The 21,218-nt window shown below is 53.6% G+C and overlaps 3 protein-coding genes across 9 annotated transcripts in view; 1 reads left to right on the top strand and 2 right to left on the bottom strand.

Moving 5' to 3' along the window:
- ACD (ACD shelterin complex subunit and telomerase recruitment factor) overlaps window positions 1–7,092 on the bottom strand; it is an 88,203-nt gene extending 81,111 nt beyond the window's left edge. The window contains exons 1-15 of one of the 7 annotated variants that reach the window (XM_079316273.1): window positions 6,991–7,068; window positions 6,391–6,519; window positions 6,139–6,268; window positions 5,764–5,888; window positions 5,113–5,203; window positions 4,532–4,611; window positions 4,289–4,333; window positions 3,723–3,757; window positions 3,203–3,366; window positions 2,893–2,998; window positions 2,691–2,771; window positions 2,167–2,298; window positions 1,552–1,650; window positions 612–1,330; window positions 27–100 (exon numbers count right to left, since the gene is read on the bottom strand). In XM_079316273.1, the coding sequence (XP_079172399.1) occupies window positions 27–100; window positions 612–1,330; window positions 1,552–1,650; window positions 2,167–2,298; window positions 2,691–2,771; window positions 2,893–2,998; window positions 3,203–3,366; window positions 3,723–3,757; window positions 4,289–4,333; window positions 4,532–4,611; window positions 5,113–5,203; window positions 5,764–5,888; window positions 6,139–6,268; window positions 6,391–6,519; window positions 6,991–7,049 (2,069 nt within the window). In that variant the 5' untranslated portion in view covers window positions 7,050–7,068. Of the gene's footprint in view, window positions 1–26; window positions 101–611; window positions 1,331–1,551; window positions 1,651–2,166; window positions 2,299–2,690; window positions 2,772–2,892; window positions 2,999–3,202; window positions 3,367–3,722; window positions 3,758–4,288; window positions 4,334–4,531; window positions 4,612–5,112; window positions 5,204–5,763; window positions 5,889–6,138; window positions 6,269–6,390; window positions 6,520–6,990 lie in introns of all 7 variants that reach the window. The other 6 variants (XM_079316277.1, XM_079316275.1, XM_079316274.1 and 3 more) reach the window with 6 other exon arrangements.
- Window positions 7,093–11,350: 4,258 nt separating this feature from the next.
- Window positions 11,351–13,726, top strand: LOC306807036 (C-signal-like). The gene is made up of 6 exons (XM_079316281.1): window positions 11,351–11,800; window positions 12,116–12,167; window positions 12,371–12,558; window positions 12,825–12,983; window positions 13,084–13,203; window positions 13,524–13,726. Exons 1-6 carry the CDS (start codon window positions 11,654–11,656, stop codon window positions 13,635–13,637), a joined length of 780 nt encoding a protein of 259 aa, XP_079172407.1. The 5' UTR covers window positions 11,351–11,653; the 3' UTR covers window positions 13,638–13,726.
- A 138-nt stretch (window positions 13,727–13,864) lies between these two features.
- On the bottom strand, window positions 13,865–19,633 carry LOC306807056 (C-signal-like; the record flags this gene model as incomplete). The annotated part of the gene is made up of 5 exons (XM_079316309.1): window positions 13,865–14,464; window positions 14,786–14,896; window positions 15,196–15,354; window positions 15,719–15,946; window positions 19,499–19,633. The coding sequence occupies 5 exons, from the start codon at window positions 19,631–19,633 to the stop codon at window positions 14,351–14,353; spliced, it is 747 nt and encodes a 248-aa protein (XP_079172435.1). The 3' UTR covers window positions 13,865–14,350.
- Between the last annotated feature and the right edge of the window lie 1,585 nt (window positions 19,634–21,218).

Consider the following 21,218-nt stretch of genomic DNA (forward strand, 5'->3'; position numbering starts at 1 on the left):
CTATGGCTGATAGATATGGCACTGACCTGATAGATTGTACCTGCTGGCAGAGCTCAGGGCTTGGTGCCTCATATTGGTACTGGGCTGGTGTCTCCACGAACTACAAAATCAAAGAGGAAGGTGAGATGGGTTTGCTCCAGCCACAACACCCAAAATGCTGCCCTATGCAGCCTGAGAGCCCAATAACCCCAGGAAAACACCTAGGATTGAGGTGTCTCTCCATTAGTTCTTATGATCTTTTATCCAGATAGCTTGGAAGATGCTCCAGCTTCTTGTTCCCACCCAATTATTTAGCTCAGGCTAAACCACATCTTCACCATCCCTAGAGGGATTTATAGGCCTGTTGATGTGGCAGCTGGGGCTATGGTTCAGTGGTGGGCTTGGTAGTGCTGGGGAACAGTTGGATTCCCATCTCAAGAGCTCTTTTCCAGCCCTAAGTGATTATATGATCCCTTCATGATTCCCTCAGTGTTCCCAGATACTCCACCTGCATTCAACCTCGCATCCCCACCAGCCTGGTGAGGAGAGACCCACACCAGTGGTGTGGGCACAGAGAGCCTCCCCAGGCACCCCCAGCCCTCAGGGGACCTCACCAGCTGCTTGGCATTTACCGGCTCTGGAGCTCTGCACTGCTCCGGCCTGGAGCTGGGCCCAGCTCTTGCAGGGGATTCTTGCTCTTCCTCCTCCTCCTCCTCCTCCACTTTCTCCTCCTCCTCTTCTTTCTCCTCAAGCTCCTTTCTGCACCGCAGCCTTGTCTCCCTTCTGCTCTTTGCACCCCGTGGGCTCTTGCCCGTGCCTCTCCTCCTGCCCTTTGAGGTGCCTGGGGAATGCTGCTGCCCACTGGAGTCCTGCTCATGTTCCTCCATCAGCTTCCTCTTGGCACCCAGAGCCTTTCCTTCCTTTGTCCTGGCATGAACCAGTCCAGGCTTCAACACAGCTGGAGAGGAAGCTGTGGCACTGGAGCAGGCTTGCTTCCTGTGGGTAATCCTGCCAGGTGAGGATTGCAAGCTGCTGGTGGGCAAGACTGGAAAAACTGGAGAAAGAGTGGGCAGGGTGGCCTGAGAGCCCCTGGATCCCTGTGGGCCTTGATCAGTGCACAGGGTATCCCAGGCTGCCTCCACAGCTGATGCTGCCTCACTGGTGCTGATCTCCACCAGACTGGGATTGTTGTTGGAGCGGAGCAGGGAGGGAGAGGAGGTCTGTACTGGCTCTCCCTGGGGCAAGCCCTCAGCAGAGCCCTGGCTACACACTTCCAACAGGTCAGTGGTGTTGCTGTCAGCAGCCACATCTTTCTGGGTCTTCAGGAGAGGGTCAGGTTGAAAGGTCTTCTCTAGTAAGAGGAAAAGCATCATCAGTTTGAGCAGGGGGCTGGTGGTGGGAAGAGTGTCAGGGCTGGAACTATGCAGGTCCAGGGCTATGGCAACACCACAGCAGTGCTTTACAGCCAGGGGAAATCAAGCCAGCAGCCAGAGCGAGCTACACCCATTGAGAAGAGAGGAGCTGTCTCCTGCCAGGAAGGCAGGCTGGATGCCTTGGCACATGGGGACTCACCATCTGAAGAGCTTGGGGTCAAAGACAATGAGGGCATCCTGTTCCAGGGGTTGTCCAGGGATTCCACCAAGCTATCTGACAAGGTCGGTGAAGCAGCACCTGCAAAGAAGCTGGAGGGTTGATTTTGGCCAGGAAAGCAGCTGCCCATTCCCTGTGCAAAAGGTCTCCAAGAGACAGCCCTTGAAGGGAGCTCTGCAGCCCTTTCCAGCCCAAAATGTAGTGTATTGCAGTGGACTTTTTCCAAGATCTCACAGCAGGCAGTGGAGAGGCAGACACTGCCCAGAGAGCAGGAAGGTATGAAGAAGGCCTTCTCCTACACCCTGCACTATCCAGGACAGTTCCTCCTTCAGCTCCTCCTCTACATGGAACTTCTGCAGGTAATTCTGCAGCAAAGCTTGGTGACACCAAGCCTAGTAAGGTGAAACAAACCTTACTGGTGCTGAGCCAGATTAATGAGGAGGGGGGCAGAGCAGGAGACTCATGCTCAGTGATGGCATCAAAACGACTTCTTGTGCTCCCAACATAATCAACCAAAGCTGCAGCTTCAATAAGCTGGAGGACTGGGACCACTCCCTGCCTGTTCAAGGCCTCCCAAAGACCTGGCCACACCAGTACCTCCTCCACTCAATCCAAGGAGATGGGCTGAGTCAACTGTAGAGGAAACTAAAGGCTGGATGGGATCTGGAGCGTTCATAGGAGGCCATGAGGACGATCCAAGGGCTGGAGCACCTCTGCTATGGAGACAGGCTGAGAGAGTTGGGGTTATTCAGCTTGGAGAACAGAAAGCTCCAGGGAGACCTAAGAGAACCTCCCTAAAGAGGCTCCAAGAGGGCTGGAGAAGGATTTTAGACAAGGCCATGGAGTGCCAGGACAAAGGGGAATGGCTTCACACTGACAGAGCACAGGGTTAGATTAGATATTTGTAAGAAATTCTTCCCTGTGAGGATGGGGAGGCCCTAGCAAAGGTAGCCCAGTGAAGTGTTCAAGGCTAAGTTGGAAGTGTTCAAGACTAAGTTGGACAGGGCTTGGAGCAACCTGGACTAGTGAAATGTGTCCCTGCTCATGGCAGGGACTGGGGATAGTCTTTAAGGTCCCTTCCATCACAAATCATTCTAGAATCTGGAGATCCTGCTACTCACAGCTGATTTGGGATACAACACTTGGATCTCCTGGCACTGTCCTGTCATCACTACCCTTTCCAGGAGCTGCTTGGCTTGTATCTGCAATGAAAGGGGCACTGTTGGCCACATCCCGAGCATGAGGCACACACAGAGCAAAGGAACTCTTCTCCTCACCCTAGGGAGTCTCTCATTTCACTTGCCTGGGTGCTGTACTGCCTACCTGTGTACCCTGCAGATGCTGCCTCAGAAGAATCACAAACAACTGCATCCTCCTCAGGAGGGATCACCAGGGCACTGACTGGGACCATGAAAACGTCCTCACCCTGCTGCAGTGAGACACATGACATGGTTTTTGCTGGGCAGTCCCTCTCCAGAAGCAGGAGCCCACTTGTACCTGCCAACCCAACACCATTTCCCTCCCCAGCAAACATCCAGCTCTGCCCACTGTCCTTCCCCTTCTTTCTCCCACCCACCAGAGCACCCCAAGCAGTCACAGCCCTGTCTCAGATGGTCCCAGCAGACAGACTGACCTCCTTCTTGCGTTCTGCCTCCCACTGGGTGATGGGAACCTCATCCTCCACTGTCACAGGCTTCTCCTTTGATTTCTGTAAATCCAAGCATTCCTCAGCATTCTCTTTCAAAATCTCCAGCTGGTTCTGTCCTATGGCATCAATCAGCTGAGAGACAGAGGGCTCTGGACAAGAACACACAGATTGATCAGTGGAGGAGACAGCTGAACTTGCAAACACCTGCTGCATGATTTACTGACACTGAAACCTGTGGGAACACCCAAAATTTTGCATTTCCTTTGCATCTAGAAACTACCTTTCCTTTCTTCATACAACCTGGACCATCAGCATGAGCACAGGCATTCAATGTCCCACACTGCTTTAGCTGTCAGCATCATCTCTTCCTACTTTGGGCTTAGGAACATAAACTTGTGAGATCTGACCAGGTTTGTGGTACCTCTGCCTAACATGGACCAAGCTGAGGAAACCCAGGGGTCCCCACCGGTAGTCAGAGCATTGCAGGCCCCCCAGAACCCTTTACCTGAGCTAGGAGCATTCCTCACAGCAAGATTCCTCCTGTAATGACCAAGGAGAAGACAGCCAGGTTAGGGTTGGGACATGCGCTGCTCTCGGTCACAGATCAAGCACCCTGAACTGGAAGAAGCAGCTTGTGAAAGTAGTGGATCCCCCAGTGGGTGCTGATCTGGCCACTGGCCATATGCTCAGTATGCCTGGAATAGCCATCAGGAAGCCTCACCCCTGGAGATGGGCTGATGGAAGGCCCTGAGGATCTCCAGTATTGGATCTCCAAGGATGAAGAACGAGCTGTGCAGGGCTCACCCACACATCTGTGCTGCCCACCACTGGCAGGAACAAGCTCCTCACAGGTGTTTCCTCCTAGCTCAGAGGAAGAGGCTGGCAATGTGCCACCACAACTTCATTTTTCATGGTCTACTCAACTCTGTCATGTTCCAGGGCAAGGAGTCATACAGGTTAACCAGGAGCTGCCATAATCTGTGCCAGCCCTTGCCAGCCTGCTCCAACCTCAGTCTGAGGTTTCACACTCCCATCAGGGTGTCTGGATACATCCCTCAGCCCCATACTTACAGCCAGAGCTCCTTTATCTTCTTCACCACAGAGGGGTCCTGGTTCCTGCAGTAAGAGAGAAGTCAGTTATTGATTCCCTCCAAATCTCCATCTCCCTTCTCCGTTGCCTTTGAGACAATCTCCCTTTCAAAAGGGATTGCCACAAGCAGATCACATCAGGACTCCCAGGGTCAGCACCACTGTGGGGAAGATGAAGAAGTCTCCCTGAGCACAGCCCCCAACCACCCATCCCATGGGCCATACCCATCAGATGATTCCATCCTCTGCCTCTGCATGGGCAGCACGATGAACTGCTGGGCTGTCAGGTAAAACTCGCAGTCCTCCTGTGGGGAGGACAGAGCCTGTAAGGCACCTCTGAGCCCCACCTCTGCCCCTACCTCTCCTGGGGCCAGCCTGCACTCCCACACCCACCCCAGCTCTGCCACCAACTCTACAGTCTAAGAGAAGATCCTCTCAAAAAGGACAACGCCCTTTTAATGGGGAGTTTGTACCTTCCTGCATCAGCTGATGGCTCTGCAAGAGCCACACACCCGGGTGGGCCAGCCCAGGGGAGTCCCTGCAAGGAGACAGCTCTGCCACCAGCCCATGCAGACCTTCTGCAGCTGCCCAACAGGCAGAGGTGACAGCCAGGTGACCCTGGGAAAGATGCACCCTATCCCCAGTGAGGGCTCATCCCTGCCACAGACCCCACAGGAGCCACAGATGAAAATGAAAGGCCACCCATCACCTGCCTTCAGCTCCTGGGAGCAGCTGGAGTCAGGCAAGAGTGCAGGAAGCACAGCAAGGTAAAGGAACAGGCTGCTTCCACTCCTCAGAGCACTTACCAGCCTGGCCTCGTCCTGAAAACACACCGTGTACTTCTGCAGGACGATAATTCTGCAATTAAGGCTGGAAAGCCTGAGCTGCAGGTGGGCGCTGGAAAAGGAGCAGAGCAGGAATGCCTTGAAGAATGGAGCTGGACCCCCCCAAAACACAGTGGGGCTCCCACAAGAGCTCAATGCCCACACTGAGGCATTCTGGAACATGGCTCAGCATGAGCAGCAGGCACCAAGGACTCCTTATTCCTTAGTAATTCCTGCCTAAGAGCAGCTTCTTCCTGCTGCCTAACCTTGGCTCTGCTACCAGCACCCCACAGTTTAAGGGTGTCCAAATGTGGAAATGGAGAAAAGCACTGAAGGAGCAGCTCAGGCTATCATGGTTAATGCACTGGCTCCTTCCACAAAACCTAAGGGCTCTACAATCCCATCTAAAGGCATCACAGCTCCTGCCATGGATCCCTACCCATCCCAACCAGCAGACACTGGAGCAAGGGCATTCCAGCTTTCCTCCCTTAGCAGCTCTTTCACACCAGCTTCCCGCCCTGAGGTTGCTTTAGCTTAACACAACCTGAAACAAGACCAGGCAGGAGCCCCAGCTCCTGACAGCAGCTGTGGAGAACTGCTGTCCCAGCCATGCCAAGCCAGGGTGGAACCCACTTTTCCTCTGCCTGCAGAGCTTCGGGTGTAATGACCACACGGATGTAGCAGGATCCATCAGAGACCTGCACCACAGCATCCTGGAGGACCCCAGGCTGGCCAGGAGCAGTTGAGTCACTCAAGACCTGTCAAGAGATTGGAGAGGGGAAAAAAGAATTCTTATTCATAGACCTGGAACAAGTTTCACAGGAAGGCAGTCACGACATCAAGCTGTTCCTCCACAACAACAAAAAAAAAAAATATTTAAACACAGAAATGTTGAGGAGGAAGAGTTGCACATCCACAACCACCAAACTGGGAACCACTGCACACTTTCCAGAATTTAGATTTTAAAGACTGTTGGACCACTTTGGGACAGTCCCTCTGGATACCTACCCGCACCACCTGCCCAGCCACGAAATTCTCACAGTCATCCAGCTGCTCATAATTCACCAAGAGGTCAGCAATCCACGGCTCCAGCACATAGAGCTTGGGAGAAACCACATTCTTGTCCACACACAAAAGACTATATGAGAAGAGACAAGACACCAAGCCATTAGCAGTGATCCATCACCCTGGAAAGGGTTTTGCATCATAAGCACAGCCACAAACCCAGGAGATTGCTCAAATCCACCCAAATGCACCCACTTCTCTGCAAGGACCCATCCTAAGGGCATTGTTCTGAGGAAGCCACGCTGCTGGGGCCACACAGGTCTTGCTGCATCCAGCTCGGACAGTGGAGGGGGACACTCGAAGCTCTGGAGTGTGTTCGGCCTTCTGCAAATCCCCCACACAGGACAGGACGTTGGTTTCTACCTCTTTCCATGCTGTTTATTATCACCCAGTAACCATATTCCTGGGACCAAGTCTAACTATAACAGCCTGAACTGTGAAAAGGAGAATCGGGGACAGGCAGGGCTGGGACACGTGAGGTTGGGGACAGGCAGGGCTTGGGACAGGCAGGGGTTGGGGACAGGCAGGGGTTGGGGGCATGCAGGGGTTGGGACAGGCAGGGGTTGGGACAGGCAGGGTTGGGGGCATGCAGGGGTTGGGGGCATGCAGGGGTTGGGACAGGCAGGGGTTGGGACAGGCAGGGTTGGGGCAGGCAGGGTTGGGACAGGCAGGGGTTGGGACAGGCAGGGTTGGGGACAGACGCTGTTGGGGACAGGAAAGGGCTGAGCCAGGCGGGGTTGGGGCCAGCGGGGGCTGAGGGCAGGCAGGGCTAATCCCCCTCCCGGCCCCCCTCACCGCTCCCCCGCCGCCAGCCCCGGGCTCGCCCCGCCCGGCGCAGCGACCGCCGCCGCCATGGCCGCGGGGCCCGGAAACGGAAGCGGGGCCCGGGAGCGCCAGTTCCGGGGCGGGGCGGGCCCGGCCGGACCGGAACCGGAACCGGAACCGGCGGCGCGGGGTCGGGCCCAGCCCCTCCCCAGGCCTGGATCCCACCCCAATCCCATCCCATCCCCATCCTATCCCCATCCCCATCCCCAATCCCATCCCCATCCCCAATCCCCATCCCCATCCCATCCCCATCCCCATCCCCATCCCCATCCCATCCCCATCCCCATCCCCATCCCATCCCCATCCCCAATCCCCATCCCCATCCCATCCCCATCCCCAATCCCCATCCCCATCCCATCCCCATCCCCAATCCCATCCCCAATCCCATCCCCATCCCATCCCAATCCCCATCCCCATCCCCATCCCCATCCCCATCCCATCCCCATCCCATCCCCATCCCATCCCATCCCCATCCCCATCCCCAATCCCATTCCCAATCCCCATCCCCATCCCCAATCCCATCCCCATCCCATCCCCAGCCCCATCCCATCCCCAGCCCCATCCCCAATCCCATCCCCAATCCCATCCCCAATCCCCATCCCCATCCCCATCCCCAATCCCATTCCCAATCCCCATCCCCATCCCCAATCCCATCCCCAATCCCCATCCCATCCCCATCCCATCCCCATCCCATCCCCATCCCCATCCCCAATCCCATCCCCAATCCCCATCCCCAATCCCATCCCCATCCCATCCCCAATCCCATCCCCATCCCCAATCCCCATCCCCAATCCCATCCCCATCCCTGTGCCCGCCCTTTCCCCATGCCCAGCCCGGGTGAATTTACTGGGCATATGCATCTCCTTGTAGAAGAGAAGGATCTGGGGAGGTCTTGGAGCCGTTTATAGTACGCAGTGTTATCAATGAGAAATAAAAGTCTCGATATTTAGCAAAATTTAGATTGCTTTATTTTATATAGACAGAGCAAGCAGCGCTGGGGAAAACGTGAGGGGTCACCGCTCACTCCATGCTTCCATCGAACTTGGTTTGCAGCTCCTTTTAATAGGATGGTTTTCCTTGTAGTACTCAATAATTGTTATTGTTTTGTTGTAGTAATTCTGCAAGACAAGCAGAGGTGGTCAAAGTCCCGTGGGACAGCTCTTGGGACAATTGGTCATGTAACCATCTGGTGTTGGTAGATAAAAAACAGGAGAAGTGGGAAGTCTGATCTTTAGCAGATAGTTTGTGACTGATTACACAAAGGCAGGAAATCTGATTCTGCAAAAAAACCTTTCAGACTATGGAAAACACTTTTTTTTTTTTTCTTTTACAAATGGGTATACACAATATTCATAACAGGGGAATTTAAAACAGAGTGGGTTTAAGCACATATTTCCCTTTATCTAGGTCCATGATTAAGACGAATCATTTCTCAATTATCACAAAACTGAAAAAAAAAAAAAAAATGCAGGTTTAGATTAGCTATGAGGAGTAAATTCTTCCCTGATGGTAGGGTGGGTCACTGGCACAGGTTGCCCAGAGCAGCTGGGGCTGCCCCATGCCTGGAAATGTTCAAGGCCAGGTTGGATGGGACTCTGAGCCTGAGGGAAGGTGACCCTGCCCATGGCAGGGTGTTGGAACAAGTCCCTTCCAACCTGTCATTCCAGGATTTGGCCAGCTCTCTAGCACAGTTTGCCATTCAGTGGTTCACACATGATGCCAAACCATCCCTGGAAGTCAACCTTGTTTTTATGTCCTTTTCTTTAGTTTTGGCTCCAGCTGCAGGTAGTCCCAGGGTCTCCCCAGATGGTTGCCCATGGGAAGAAGCATCCTGCCACAACAGCCTTGCTCATCCTTTGTCTCATCTTAAGGTATTAAAACCACTGGGTCAAATCTGTTGAGCAACCTGGGAAATGTTCTGGCTGAGAGGATGGCAAATCCCCCCCTCACCCAGTTCAGTTCAGGGGCAGCCTGACTTTTCATCCCCATGCCAGAGGCTGTGGTTCCATCAGTGGATTGATCCTGAGGGGAATGAAATGGCATAACAAGATGGAAATAATTGTCACTGTATTTGGTTAGCATGGCCAGGTTTTGGGGGGAGGGAGGTAGGAGGGGCTTTCAGGGGTAACTTGTGTGGGAAGCTGCCAGGAGCCTCCTCCATGCCCAGTGCAGACAGCTCCAGGATGGACGTGTTGCTGGCCAAGGCCGAGCCCTTCAGCCACAGTGGTAACACTTCTGTGATAGCATATTCAAGAAGAAAACAAAAAAGTTGCTGTGCAGATGTAATTGCAGCCAGAGAAGAGTGGAGTGAGAATATGTGAGGGGAATAGCTCTGCAGACACCAAGGTCAGTGCAGGAGGAGGGGGAGGAGGTGTTCTTGCAGCCCATGGTGAGGCAGCTGTGCCCCTAGAGCCCATGGAGGTCATGGGAATGCAAAGACCCTCCTGCAGCCCCTGGAGGAGCCCGTGCTGGAGCAGGTGGATACCTGAGAAGAGGCTGTAAACCCATGGGAAAGCCATGCTGGAGCAGGGTCCTGGCAGGAACCTGCAGACCCCTGGAGAGAGGAGCCCACTCTGAAGCAGGTTTCCCAGTAGGACTTGTGACCCTGTGGAAGATCCAAGCTGGAGCAAGCTGTGCCTGAAGGACTGCACCCCATGGAAGAGTGATCTATGTTGCAGCAGTTTGTGGAGCCCATGAAACAGGCTCACGTTGGAGAAGTTCATGGAGAACTGTCTCCCATAGGAACAGGGGAAGGACTCCAACTCTTCTCCCCGAGAAAAAGCAGGGAACACATGTGATGAACTGACCATAACCTCCATTCCCTGCCTCTCTGCACTGATGAGCAGGAGGAGGTAGAGCTGGGAAGAAGGGAGTGGTGGAGGGAAGGTATTTTTAAGATTTATCTTCTCATTTTCCTGCTCTGATTTTGTTAGTAACAAGTTCAGTTAACATCCCCAGTTTGAGTCTGTTTTGCCTGTGATGGTTTTTGGTGAGTGATCTCTCCTGGACCTTATCTCTACTCATGAACCTTTGTTATATTTTTTCTCTGCCTGTCCTGCTGCAGAGGGAAGTGATAGTGTGGCTTTAGTGGATGCTGGGCATCCAGCCAGGGTCAATTCACCACACAGAGGATTTGCTTTTACAGACAAAAGCTGATTTATTTGGAAAGGTTACATTTGGATGGAGGATCAGATCTCCTGAACGTGACAGTTCATCATTGTGCAGTTGCAGAGGTCCTTGCAGCAGCATCTCCAGCTGGAGCAGGAGAGCTTCCACAAGTTATGCCCCCTTAGTCCTGCCCAATCATATCCCATATAAGTGGTTATTAATTGCTTTAAGCTACCTACACAACATCTCTGAACTATCTTAAATGTGTACATTCCACTGTTGCAAGTGGTCTGTGCAGTTTGGATGATGCTGAAGCAGGAACCAGCTGGGGAGGCTATGGGATCATAGAATCAGAGAATCATTTATATTGAAAAAGACCCCTAGGAACACCACTGGGTGCTCAGACCCTCCCTGCAGGGTGAGGACACATGGAAATATTCAGGTCATGGTTCTGCATTGACTATGGGTGCAACAGGAGCTCCTGGGGGATGATTCTATGATCCGATGATCCTCAGGCCTGTCCTGAAGCTCCTGAATGCACCAGTCAGAACTTCCCTGGCAGTTCAGTCCTTCAATTGGTTCAGTCTCTACTGCAGGAAAAGAGCTGGGGAGCACCTGGATCACCCTGAGACTGAATGTTCACCTGCAGTGCATGTGCCTGGGCACAGCCCTGGCTCCCAGCCACACCAAAGTCACACTCAGGGCAAAACTGAATTTTATCACAGAGCCATAGTTTGGGCTGGAAGGGACCATCTAGTTCCAACCCCATGCATAAGAACAGTCACTTTACACTAGACCAGGTTGCTCTGAAACCTATGCAGCCTGTCCATGAACACTTCCAGGGATTATCCTTCTATCACACTTAAATATTAGAGCAGACTCTGAGGAAAGGGGTCACTCTGGTCAGTTCTGGAGGGTTTTTCCCAGCGGTCCTGGATGGTTTCTAGGTTTCTCGGCCTGTTCTTGCAGCCAAAGAGCACTTGTCTGTCCTGGCTGCTCTATCCCTAAGTCCTCAAGGGACATTTCACCTGTCCTGACAGCTCCATCCCCAACCCTGGCTTTGGCATTGCACAAACTAAGGCCAGCAAAGAGCACTGTGCACTGTCAGTGAGTCCAGCCTTGCCTGCCTGACCTTGGGCAAGGGGAGGGACAGGCCTGGGATCCCAAGAGGGAGGGAGGTGGTGGGAGAGAGTGTCGCGGTGCAAGGACAGGGATAGTGCTGGCCCTGAAAGCCCAAAGGCTCAGGTTTGGTGCAGCAGGGAAGGTACAAAAAGCAGCACTCCAGATACCTAGCCCAGGGCATTCTCTGCCTGGGCAGGATACTTGGCTCCCTTTGTGTCATTCCACAGCCAGCAGGAAAAGTGGATCATGGGTATGGACCACAGCCAAGAGATTGAGGTACAGGCAGAGAATTTCTGAGAGCCAGGAGCTGATGCAAGTCCTCATGGGAACATGCGAGATAACCAAGTAGCAAAAGGCACTGGCAGAGTCCAGGGGAGAGCAGTACAGCCACAGCCAGAGCAGCATGGCAGGACTCCACGTCCGCTCCCTTCTGGTCACTGGGGCCAACCGAGGCATCGGCCTGGGACTCGTCCAGCATTTCCTGAGGATGCCAAAACCACCACAGTGGATCTTTGCAGGCTGCAGGGACCCCAAGGGACAGAGAGCACAGGTGAGCCTGGGCTGGAGGAGACTGGATCAGAATGGTGTTTGCAAGGGGCTGGAGCAGCAGCCAGGTACCTGCAGCACAGGTCAGCTGGCTTGGGATACCATAGGACCAGTTGTGCATGGGATATGTGGAGGGGAGAGTGGCACATGGCATGTATAGAAGGCACAGAACCCCGTGTAATGTGGCAGCTGGACCAGGTGCTGGACATGAAATGGTGCAGGGACAGGGATGGAGTGGCATGGACTATGCCTGGGAGAGGCTGAGCCTCTGCACAGCCCCTCCAGCCTCTCCCTGCCTACACAGTGCCCTCTCTTTCAGGAGTTACAGAATCTGGCCTCCAAGCACCCCAACATCATCATCATCCCGCTCGGTAGGTGCCCCGAGCTGGGGATCCTTTGCCCCAGTTCCTCTGGCGAGTGCCCAGGCTGGGCACACCCTGGGAGCCCCGTGCTGGGAGGGAGCTGTGCCAAAGGGCTGGTGCCTGCGGGGCCATGGGCACTGCCACCTCTGGGGGGACACAGGGGACTCCCCCGTGGGGACACAGACTCTGACCTCCCTGTGTTGGCTCTGCAGAAGTCGCTGACCCCAGCAGCATCAAGGCAGCTGCAGCCAAGGTTGGGGAGCACCTGGGGGGCTCTGGGCTCAACCTCCTCATCAACAACGCTGGAATTCTGAAAGGGAATACACTTGATACTGAGACACTGGAGGACATGAGAGAGATTTACACCACCAACACCATTGGGCCCTTGCTGATGGGCCAGGTGAGACGCTCACCCAAGCTGGGCTGTGCTGGGGGAGCATGATGGGCTGGTGGCAGGGGGTCCTGCCTCCACTCCAGTTACCAATGGGCTCTCAGTTGATGAGAAACTCATAGAGCCAAGGGCTGGAGCTCAGGAACTGCAGCCTGGCAGGGAAGAGCAGGGAGGATGCCCCAGTGCTGGTGTCAGTGCTTCCCACTGTGGAAGGAGATTCTCCCCTGCCCTGTGCCGTGTCTGTGTGTGCTCCTGTCTCTTCTGTCTCCACACAGGCCTTTCTGCCCTTGCTGAAGAAGGCTGCCCAGGGGAGCCCAGGCTCAGGGCTGAGCTGCAGCAAGGCTGCCATTGTCAACATGTCCAGCATTGGCGGCTCCATTTCTTCTTCCTTTGGTTGGGACATCATGCAAGCCACCTCGTACCGCTGCAGCAAGGTACCGTCACACCTTTGCTTCCCCTGCCTGGCTCAGACATCGGTCCTCTTGCTGCCACTCCTTCCCCTCCCACCACCATGCCCTGCCTGTCTCCCCACAGGCTGCTCTGAACATGCTGAGCAAGTGCCAGTCCCTGGCGTACAAGGAGCACGGCATCCTCTGCGTCGCTCTCCACCCCGGCTGGGTGCAAACCGACATGGGCAGCTCTGTCGGACACGTGGTAGGAATTCCATAAGGGCAGGTCCATCAGAGCTCCTGTGCTGATTTTCCATGAGTGGGAGTTGCTGTCCTGAGCCACAGCTCTTGGCTTCCCTGCCCAATTGCTGGTGGGGCAGCTCCCCCTCTCCTTGTCCTGGGTGCTGGGTGCCTGGTCCTGTGTTTCTCCATCCCCTCAGTTCTCGTCTCAGTCCCTCCCCCTGGGGTTTTCAGCTTTCCCCTTTGCCCTGGAGCAGCTCTTTCGCCTGGAGCTGGATCTCCAACTGCTCCAGGGCCCTCAGCCGGGCCTTGGGCATGGGCTGCATCTCCCCCTCTGCCCCACAGCCCCCTGTGACAGTGGATGACAGCGTGCAAGGGATGCTGAAGGTTCTCTCCTCCATCTCTGAGAAGGAGACCGGTGCCTTCCTGGACTGGGAAGGGAACGTCATACCCTGGTGAGACACCACTGCAGGATCCTGGCAGCAGGACCCTGTGACACTGCTCCCACGTTTCCCACATCCTCAATAAACTCTTGTTGAGAGCCTCCAGCTCTGTTGAGGATTCTCAGCTCATGGGATGGCCCTTTCCAGATATCCCACTCCTCATCCCAGGATGCAGTGGTGCCCACAGCTGCCCTCGACCCACGGCTGGGTCGAGTGTGCCATGAGTGTCCCATGGCACTGTGACTGCTCTCTGGAGATCTCCCCTCCAGGAGGCACTGGAGAAGCTGGAGCAGGGCCCCTTTCCTGAGAGGAGAGAGATCTTTGAATCCCTGCACAACTGGATTTCCCTTGCCCAGGCTGAGCTGCCTGAGGGGCTGGATGACACTCGAACCAGCCACCCTCTCCCCTCAGCTGGGAAATGCCTGGTCACAGCTGGGGCAGAGGGACACACAGCACTCGGGCAGAGCACAGAGATCCTGCCCAGTGACCGGGCGAGGGGTTTGTGACCGGATGTGGAGACAGAGCAGAGAGGCATCAGCTGCCAGATTTTACAGAGATGGGGGTACAAAGGGTCCACAGGGAACACATGGCATGGGAAAAGAGAGAGAGGCTGATTCTCTCTCTCTGGTAGTGTGGGGAGGGCTGAGGGTGAGCAGGGGTAGCCATGCAGAGTGGTGAGCCAGCGGGCAGAGGCTGCAGCATGGGCAAGAGGTGCCGTCCATTTGTCCATCACCAGGGCAGGCTGTTCCCTTCCCAGTCGAGGAATGCTCCAGAGCTCTCCTGTGAGAGGCTGGCCAGCACGGTCAGGATGCCCCTCACGCTGTGCTCCACTGTCAGCAGTGCCTGCAGAAAAGGACAATGGGCTGTAACAGAGAGCAGCTCTTGGGGAGGGAGCATGCCCAGGAGCAGCATCCATGGTGCTCAGGGGGATACTTTTCCTTACTGCCACACCTCTCCGGGCTGGGTTGGGGATACAGGACTGGCTATCCCATGTACTCAGTATGTTGCAACTTGCTGCCTGCTCCCTGCCTGCTCCCTGCCTACTCTGCTCCATGGTGCCAGCAGCCCCCAGCATCACACAAGATCCCCCAAGTGCCCCTGTTCTCCCCAAGACATGGGGGTTTAGTGGGGGTCCTGCCGACCCTCCCCTGCACAGCCCAGTACCTGCTCTGTGCCCATGTCAGTCTTCACCCAGCCAGGATGGATGGCACAACACAAGATCCCTTTGTCCTGGAGTTCTGCAGCCAAGCACCTCGTCACCATGTTCTGGGCAGCCTGGAAGAGGCACAGCCCTGCCAGCACCACCGGGGGAGCGGGTGGGCAGGAGAGGAAACATTTCCCATCCACAAAATGGCTGTGGAGGTGGGAAATGGGACTTGGTCCTGGGACAAAGCATCAGCATGACCTGCTGGAAAGGCTCAGTCCTGGCTCCTGCTCTCCCAGTCTCTGTGCTTCTGCCTGGCAGAACCAGGCAGGGACTGGGTGGATGGGGCAGGGGGTGGTCCATGGGCTCCCTCCCCTCCATGGGCACCATGCCTGGGACAGCATCTGCAGCACCTCCCCTGGCACCTCACCTTGCTGGCCCGGTACGGGTACATGGGGGCCTCTGGCACCCTGGGGCACAGCCCAATGGAGCCCAGTTTGGTGGAGATGTTGATGACACTGGCCCTGCTGCAGCTCAGACCCTCCTTCCCTGTGCCCTTCGCCGCCTGCTCCAGGAGCGGAAGAAATTCCTGATAGAAAGACACCAATTCTCCATTAATATGCAACAGAACCCCAATTTAAGGACCATCCCGGAGGGCTCTGTCACAGACTGTGGACAAGCAGCTGGACAGACACTCCTGGCTGAAGTGTAGGGGATGGGAGATGCCCCAAGGAGGGGTCAGGCTCCAGCCCTCCCCAGGAAAGGAGTGAGCCAGCACAGTGAGCCTGGTGCAGGGAAGAACTCCAGGTGGGGAAGAACCAGGCATGGGGGATGCTGGGCTGGGCTAAGATCCTGAGCTCCTCTGGGTAGGCAGGGGACATCCATGGAGGTGACCTTATTCCCATCAGGGAACATCTTCCCACGCAGGAGAAACCCACATGGTCCAGACATACCTTGACAACCTGGAGTGGCCCAACCACATTGGTGGCAAACACGTCGAGCATCTCCTGCGAGTCCAGGGAGTGCAGTGTGGCGTGGGAGCTGATGCCTGCATTGTTGATGAGCAGGTTCAAGCCCTGGTCCTTCAGATGATACCCCACAGCCTGCACAGCCCCTTGGATGCTGGGCAAATTCACTGTGTCTGCCAGGGAAAAAGCAAAGTGAAGGATAGCTCTGATGGGTCACACAGCACCCACTGAAAATTGGGCTGTGGCTGGAACCAGCACTTCTTATCCAGAAAGGATGCAGCAGGTTTAGCAGATTAAGCACATTGGAATGAGCAGCAGTTTGTCCTCACCTCTTGGTTTTGCAGCCTCAGCTGAATTAAACCTTAATTCAACTTATTTTGGGTCATGTGGGGGCTACTGGTAGGAAAAACTTGTCTATATTTGCTTTCTGCATTCAAAGAATTTATGGATGCTTAGTCCTTGCACACTGAGACTGCTAGGTTTATTTCCACAGGGCTTTTTTGCTTCATGCCATCACCCACAAGGTTTTGGAGCTGACAGATGAGCTGAGGTGACTACAAGTAATAAAAGATGTGGAATGTAGCCTGCAGTGCTTGATTGCAGGTTCTGAGTCTGAACTTCCCAATCCTGACTGACCAAGCTGTGGGGACACCCGTCTCAAGCAACAAGGCACAGCTGAAATTGGGCTAACAGGGATAAGCATCCCCAGTGCCTTCCTCTTTGCTTAAATACTGGTATAGCTTTTGAAATTCTGCCATGTTGTAATTGCAGGATTTTTCTGACTCAGGCAATAAAAGTGGTGGTTTTTTAAGTTTGTGTCCATCTGTCAGGGTTGCTTGTTAAGATTTACATCCTGTCCTGGATACTCACCAGCTGAAGTGGCTGTAGTTTGTTTTAAAGGGTCATCTAAATACCTTCAGAATGTGAAACAGGCTGGTTAGGCCAACATTAAACTTTATATACTGCCTTTTAACACCTGAGGTATACCACAGAGCCCTTAAAACCATGAATATTCACGTGCATGGGCAGGTTGAAGTGTGCCCTTGTTACCATGCACATTTCTGTGCCTGTTTTTTGCAGATGCCAATGTGATGAGCCTGCTGGGAGTGGGGGACTGCAAAGCTAGATTCCTTTTTTTTTTTTTTTGCAACACTTTGGCCCCTGAGCTGTGTTTCTGTTCTCATGCTTAGAAAAGAATGACTTAACAAAGGTTTCCAAGGCTGAAGATTTCTTTCTTGGATTATTTTGTACACTGATGGGCAGCAAAAAAAAAAAAAAAAAAATCCTGTTTACTGACATTTTTAATTAGCCTGATTTCTTTATGGCAGTAAGCAAATTTGTGAGTGGCATGGGACCTGTTGCTACCTTGTGTTGTGCAGTGCTGACCTTTGTAGAGGTGTCCTGAAAACATTTGAGGGGAATACCATGGGATAATCAGCTGTGGGGCTGCTATAAGAGGAAGGAATTCAAGAGGATAAATCACAGAGTGTTTTGGAGTTACTTCCTTGGATAACGATGGGATGAAGTTCAAGGTTCTGTCATTCCCCACGTGTGAGGGATCTTTTGGTCACCTGGTGAATGATTAACTGCTCTGTTTGAATTAGCTGAGTCGTTGCTCCAAGGCATGTGGGACCAACACATTTTTAGTCTTTAGCCCCAAAATTTACTGAAATAACAAACTCCTGTCTCCCTGGAAGAAATAAGGGTGGGAAAGAAAGAGAGAGAATGAACTGACAGATCTTTGAGTTATTTTTTAAAGTTTTTTTTCTGAAAAGTCCATGCCTGTTACTGGTTTGAAGACAACCCTTCCTTATTATGGAGCAAGAGACCTTTTTAAGAAATGTCTTGTTGCTGTTGATATTTAAGAGCTTTTAAGCTTATTTTTACTTTATTGACAGTCTGGGATTTGGGGTATATGTTTTTAGTAAAGATTGTTCGTGTAGTGGCCAGTCCCTTGAGATGTTCTTTTATATTGGCCATGCTCTTCCCATCAGGTACTGTCAGTTGGGGCTCACAGCTCATTTATTTTTTATTCCAGAGAAGGTGTTTTACTTTAATAATCTACTTAATAGCAAAAGAGAGATTTACTGCCTCTTTGTAGTAAAGCCTGAATTCAAAGATGTCTTATTTTCTAAGAAATATTTAAAAACTGAACTTGTTTGTTGAACTGTTACTTGGACTTTTCAGGTGCTTTTAAACAAATAAATAGGTAGATAGGTAGGTACTGATACAGCATAGCCTTGATTCCATTTTCTTATTACTGGCTCCAATAAAATGAAATACAAGTATTTAGAAGCTCTGGCTGCTTCCCACATCACTTATTACAGCAATGGCAATCCTAGTGCAGGCACTTTCCCAAAACATTTATTTGGATTTGGGTGTTCTTTTAATTTTTCATTAATAAAAGCAGCCCCCATTCCCTCAGACACAGGGGAGCAAAGGAAACCTCTGCTCCTCAAGGCAGATCCTCTGCCTGGTGCTCCTTATCTCCCCACTCTTCACCCAAACACTGTCCTCCCCAGTGAGACCCTGTCTCTGTCCAGCACTCTGGAAAATTCTTTCCTGTGAATATCCCAACTTTGCCAACTCCAAAAGCCAGCCTGGCTCTTCTCCCCATGCAGTCTAGGTCCATTTGCTGCCTTGTGCTTCTCCCAAATGCTAATGAAAAGGGTTACTGACTTTGGTCTGCATCCATAGAAGGGGGGAATGGCCAAGAGGACATTTCCCCAGTCCAGACTTTGTACATCCCACGTCTCTGGGTCAAAGCATCAGCCTGGGATACCAGGCTGGGCAGATTTTCCACATGCCATTTTTAGCTACTTTTTCTCCCTTTTTTACCTGAAAGAAATGCTGATCATGGCCACCTCCAAGCAGATCCCAAAGCAACCCTCCTACTTAGGAACCATTCAGGCAGTTACTGTGCCCTGCCTTGCTTCACTTTGTGAACCCATGTGTCCCAGCCCAAAACCTGGGCTGTATTTAGCATCTTTGGGAAGAGACGTCATGCCTTTCTCATGAAACTTGCTCAGCTGAGGTGTCCAGACCCACCTCTGCCTCCTCTGAAGCCAGTTTGACTGCTCCAGCCAGAGTACAGCCTAATTTGGGGGGAGAAACTTGCCTAGGTGTGCATGGATCACTCCCCACCTGGCAGGGCTAGAGCTTCCTGCAAAAGCTGCCCCTGGTCCCACCTCTGAAGTCAGCAAAGAGTTGGAAGCAAGAAGAGTTGGGTGCAAGAAGAAAGGTTGCTCCATACCTAGCTGGACCACTTTGATGCTGGAGTGCTGAGCAGCTAATTCTTGCAGGGCCTGGAAATAAAGTGATGGAGCAAGGGAGGAGGTTAGAAGCCACTGGATGCATGGTCAGGTGTCCCACCCCTGCTCTAGGTCACCAAGCCAGGGTGGCTTTGCTTTCTCTGGGGAAAGAGCACAGGGCTATTCCCAGTGGATGGGGTAGGGCAGCAAGCCCACAGCCAGCAGGAGAATGGTGCTGCTGGGCTTAGGAACTGCCCCCCATCCTGAGCAATCCCAGCACAGAAAAGGGGTTGGCTGGCCATCGGCACAGCCAGGAACGAGTGATGAAGACGTGTCAGCCACTGCAGCCTCACCCCACCAGCCACATTGGTACCACCTCATCCAGGGAGCTGGGGGGTTATGAGAGCCCAGAGCACTTCTCCCCCAGTGCTGTGCTACCCAGCCAGGGCAGCAGGACTGCAGATCCCCTCTGCACACCCGGCTCAGCCCCATCCCATTCCCTGTGCCCACTGACCTTCCCTCCTGGGCGCTGGGGGTGGCGGCAGGTGGCGAAGATGTGCAGGGGGGGCCGGGGGCTGGCGGCCAGCTGCCGCACCAGCTCCAGCCCGATGCCGCGGCTGCAGCCGGTCACCAGCACGCTCCGAGCCATGGCGCGGCACGGCTGCCCCTGCCTGGCGTGGAAAGGAGCCCGGCACGGCCCAGGGTGTGGCTCTGGGCACAGTGAGACAGTGCCAGCACCTGCCCCTCACCTGCCCCAAACGGATCCAGGGTCCCAGGAGGATCAAGGGCTTCTTGTATTTGGCACGTTTGGCACTTGCACTGCTCAGATTCCCACCTCTGTGCTCCTCTAAAGCCCCAGCTCTTAGAGTCTCTGTGACAGCAAAAGGGCCCACCTCTTCCACAGACTTGGAAGAGCACTGCCAGGAAAAGGAGAACAGGTTCAAATCTGGCTGTGGCCAGCGATCTCCTAGTTTGGGGGGTGAGTTTGTAATGGTTGAATTCTGAGATGCTAATCCAAAGTCCAGCCTGGGAAGCACAGGGAGTGCAGTTTGTATACTGCAAGTTCCATTCCTGCCAACACTTCCCACCAGAGCATCCAGGAGCCAGCAGTGAAGGACCCCCCACTCCCTGTAGCCTTGACCACCCACTGCTGAGGCTTCAAGCTCACATTCATCACCTTCCTCCTTGCTGGATGATAATGCTGGATGCTTATAAACCCAAGAAGTGCCTGTAAAAGCAAGGCTCCTGCAACCCAAGTCAGCCTGGGGGCATGAAGTTTTAGGATGCAGAAGTGTTAAAAGAAGCAAAGAGCTGCCATGCAAAGAGCCTTAGTAAAAAAGAAGAATTGCGACAACATGAATATGAGGTGTGGGAGGAAGAAGGAGGAGCGAGTAGTGGGGATGGGTCCATCCCATCTGGAGGTGCCTTGTGGCACATACCTGTTGCTCAGTGTGGAAGGAGGGGCAGAAGTCTCTATTCCCTGAGTAGCTGAGTAGTTCCACGTTTTACAATCACCAAAGAAACATTCAGGAGATTGTGAAGGGCCCCCTCGTTTGGAAGATGAGCTTTCAGGTGACACAGATCATGAAGGGGAAGAAGCAGTGATGTTTTCTTCCATGGTGGTGGAAAGACTACAGCCCCCATGAGAGGTAAGAATGCTGGGAGTGGCTTTGGATGGTGCTGGAGTCGAACCTGCTGAAGCAAACGTTCTTGCAGGTATAATCACCTGCACAAATAATTGCACTGCACAGACTTGCCTGCTCCACCAGCAGCATCCAGAGCAGAGCTCCCATTAGGAACAAATTAGACTAGAGTTTCCTCTTCTCCTTCCAGGCTCCTCGGGAAGGAAACAAGTGAAGAGGGCTGTGGGACCAGGAATGGCTGCGGGCCAGTGCCAAGCAGGGGAGTGACATCTGGAAAGGGCTGACCGATAGTAGCCAAGGACAGCAGCACAGGCACACTCACGGCTCCAGAATCACAGCCCAGGGCCACAAAGTGGGCACCAGGGAAGAGATGAGACCAGGCTACAAAACCCCAATGCGACAGAGGCACCAGGAACCATCCAGGTTACAGAGGAACTGAGAGAACTGTACTCCAAGGCCCATCAGGAGGAGCAGGAACAGCAATGATTTCAGAGTGAGGTGCCCAAGGCTTGAACTTGACCTCAAAACCCTCCAAGGACCCCACAGACTTCCCAGACCCCCTTTCCATGTTTGACTGTCCTCAGAGCGATT

Source organism: Erithacus rubecula (genome assembly GCF_903797595.1).
Source record: "Erithacus rubecula genome assembly, chromosome: 12".
In the NCBI taxonomy this organism is placed as follows: domain Eukaryota; kingdom Metazoa; phylum Chordata; class Aves; order Passeriformes; family Muscicapidae; genus Erithacus; species Erithacus rubecula.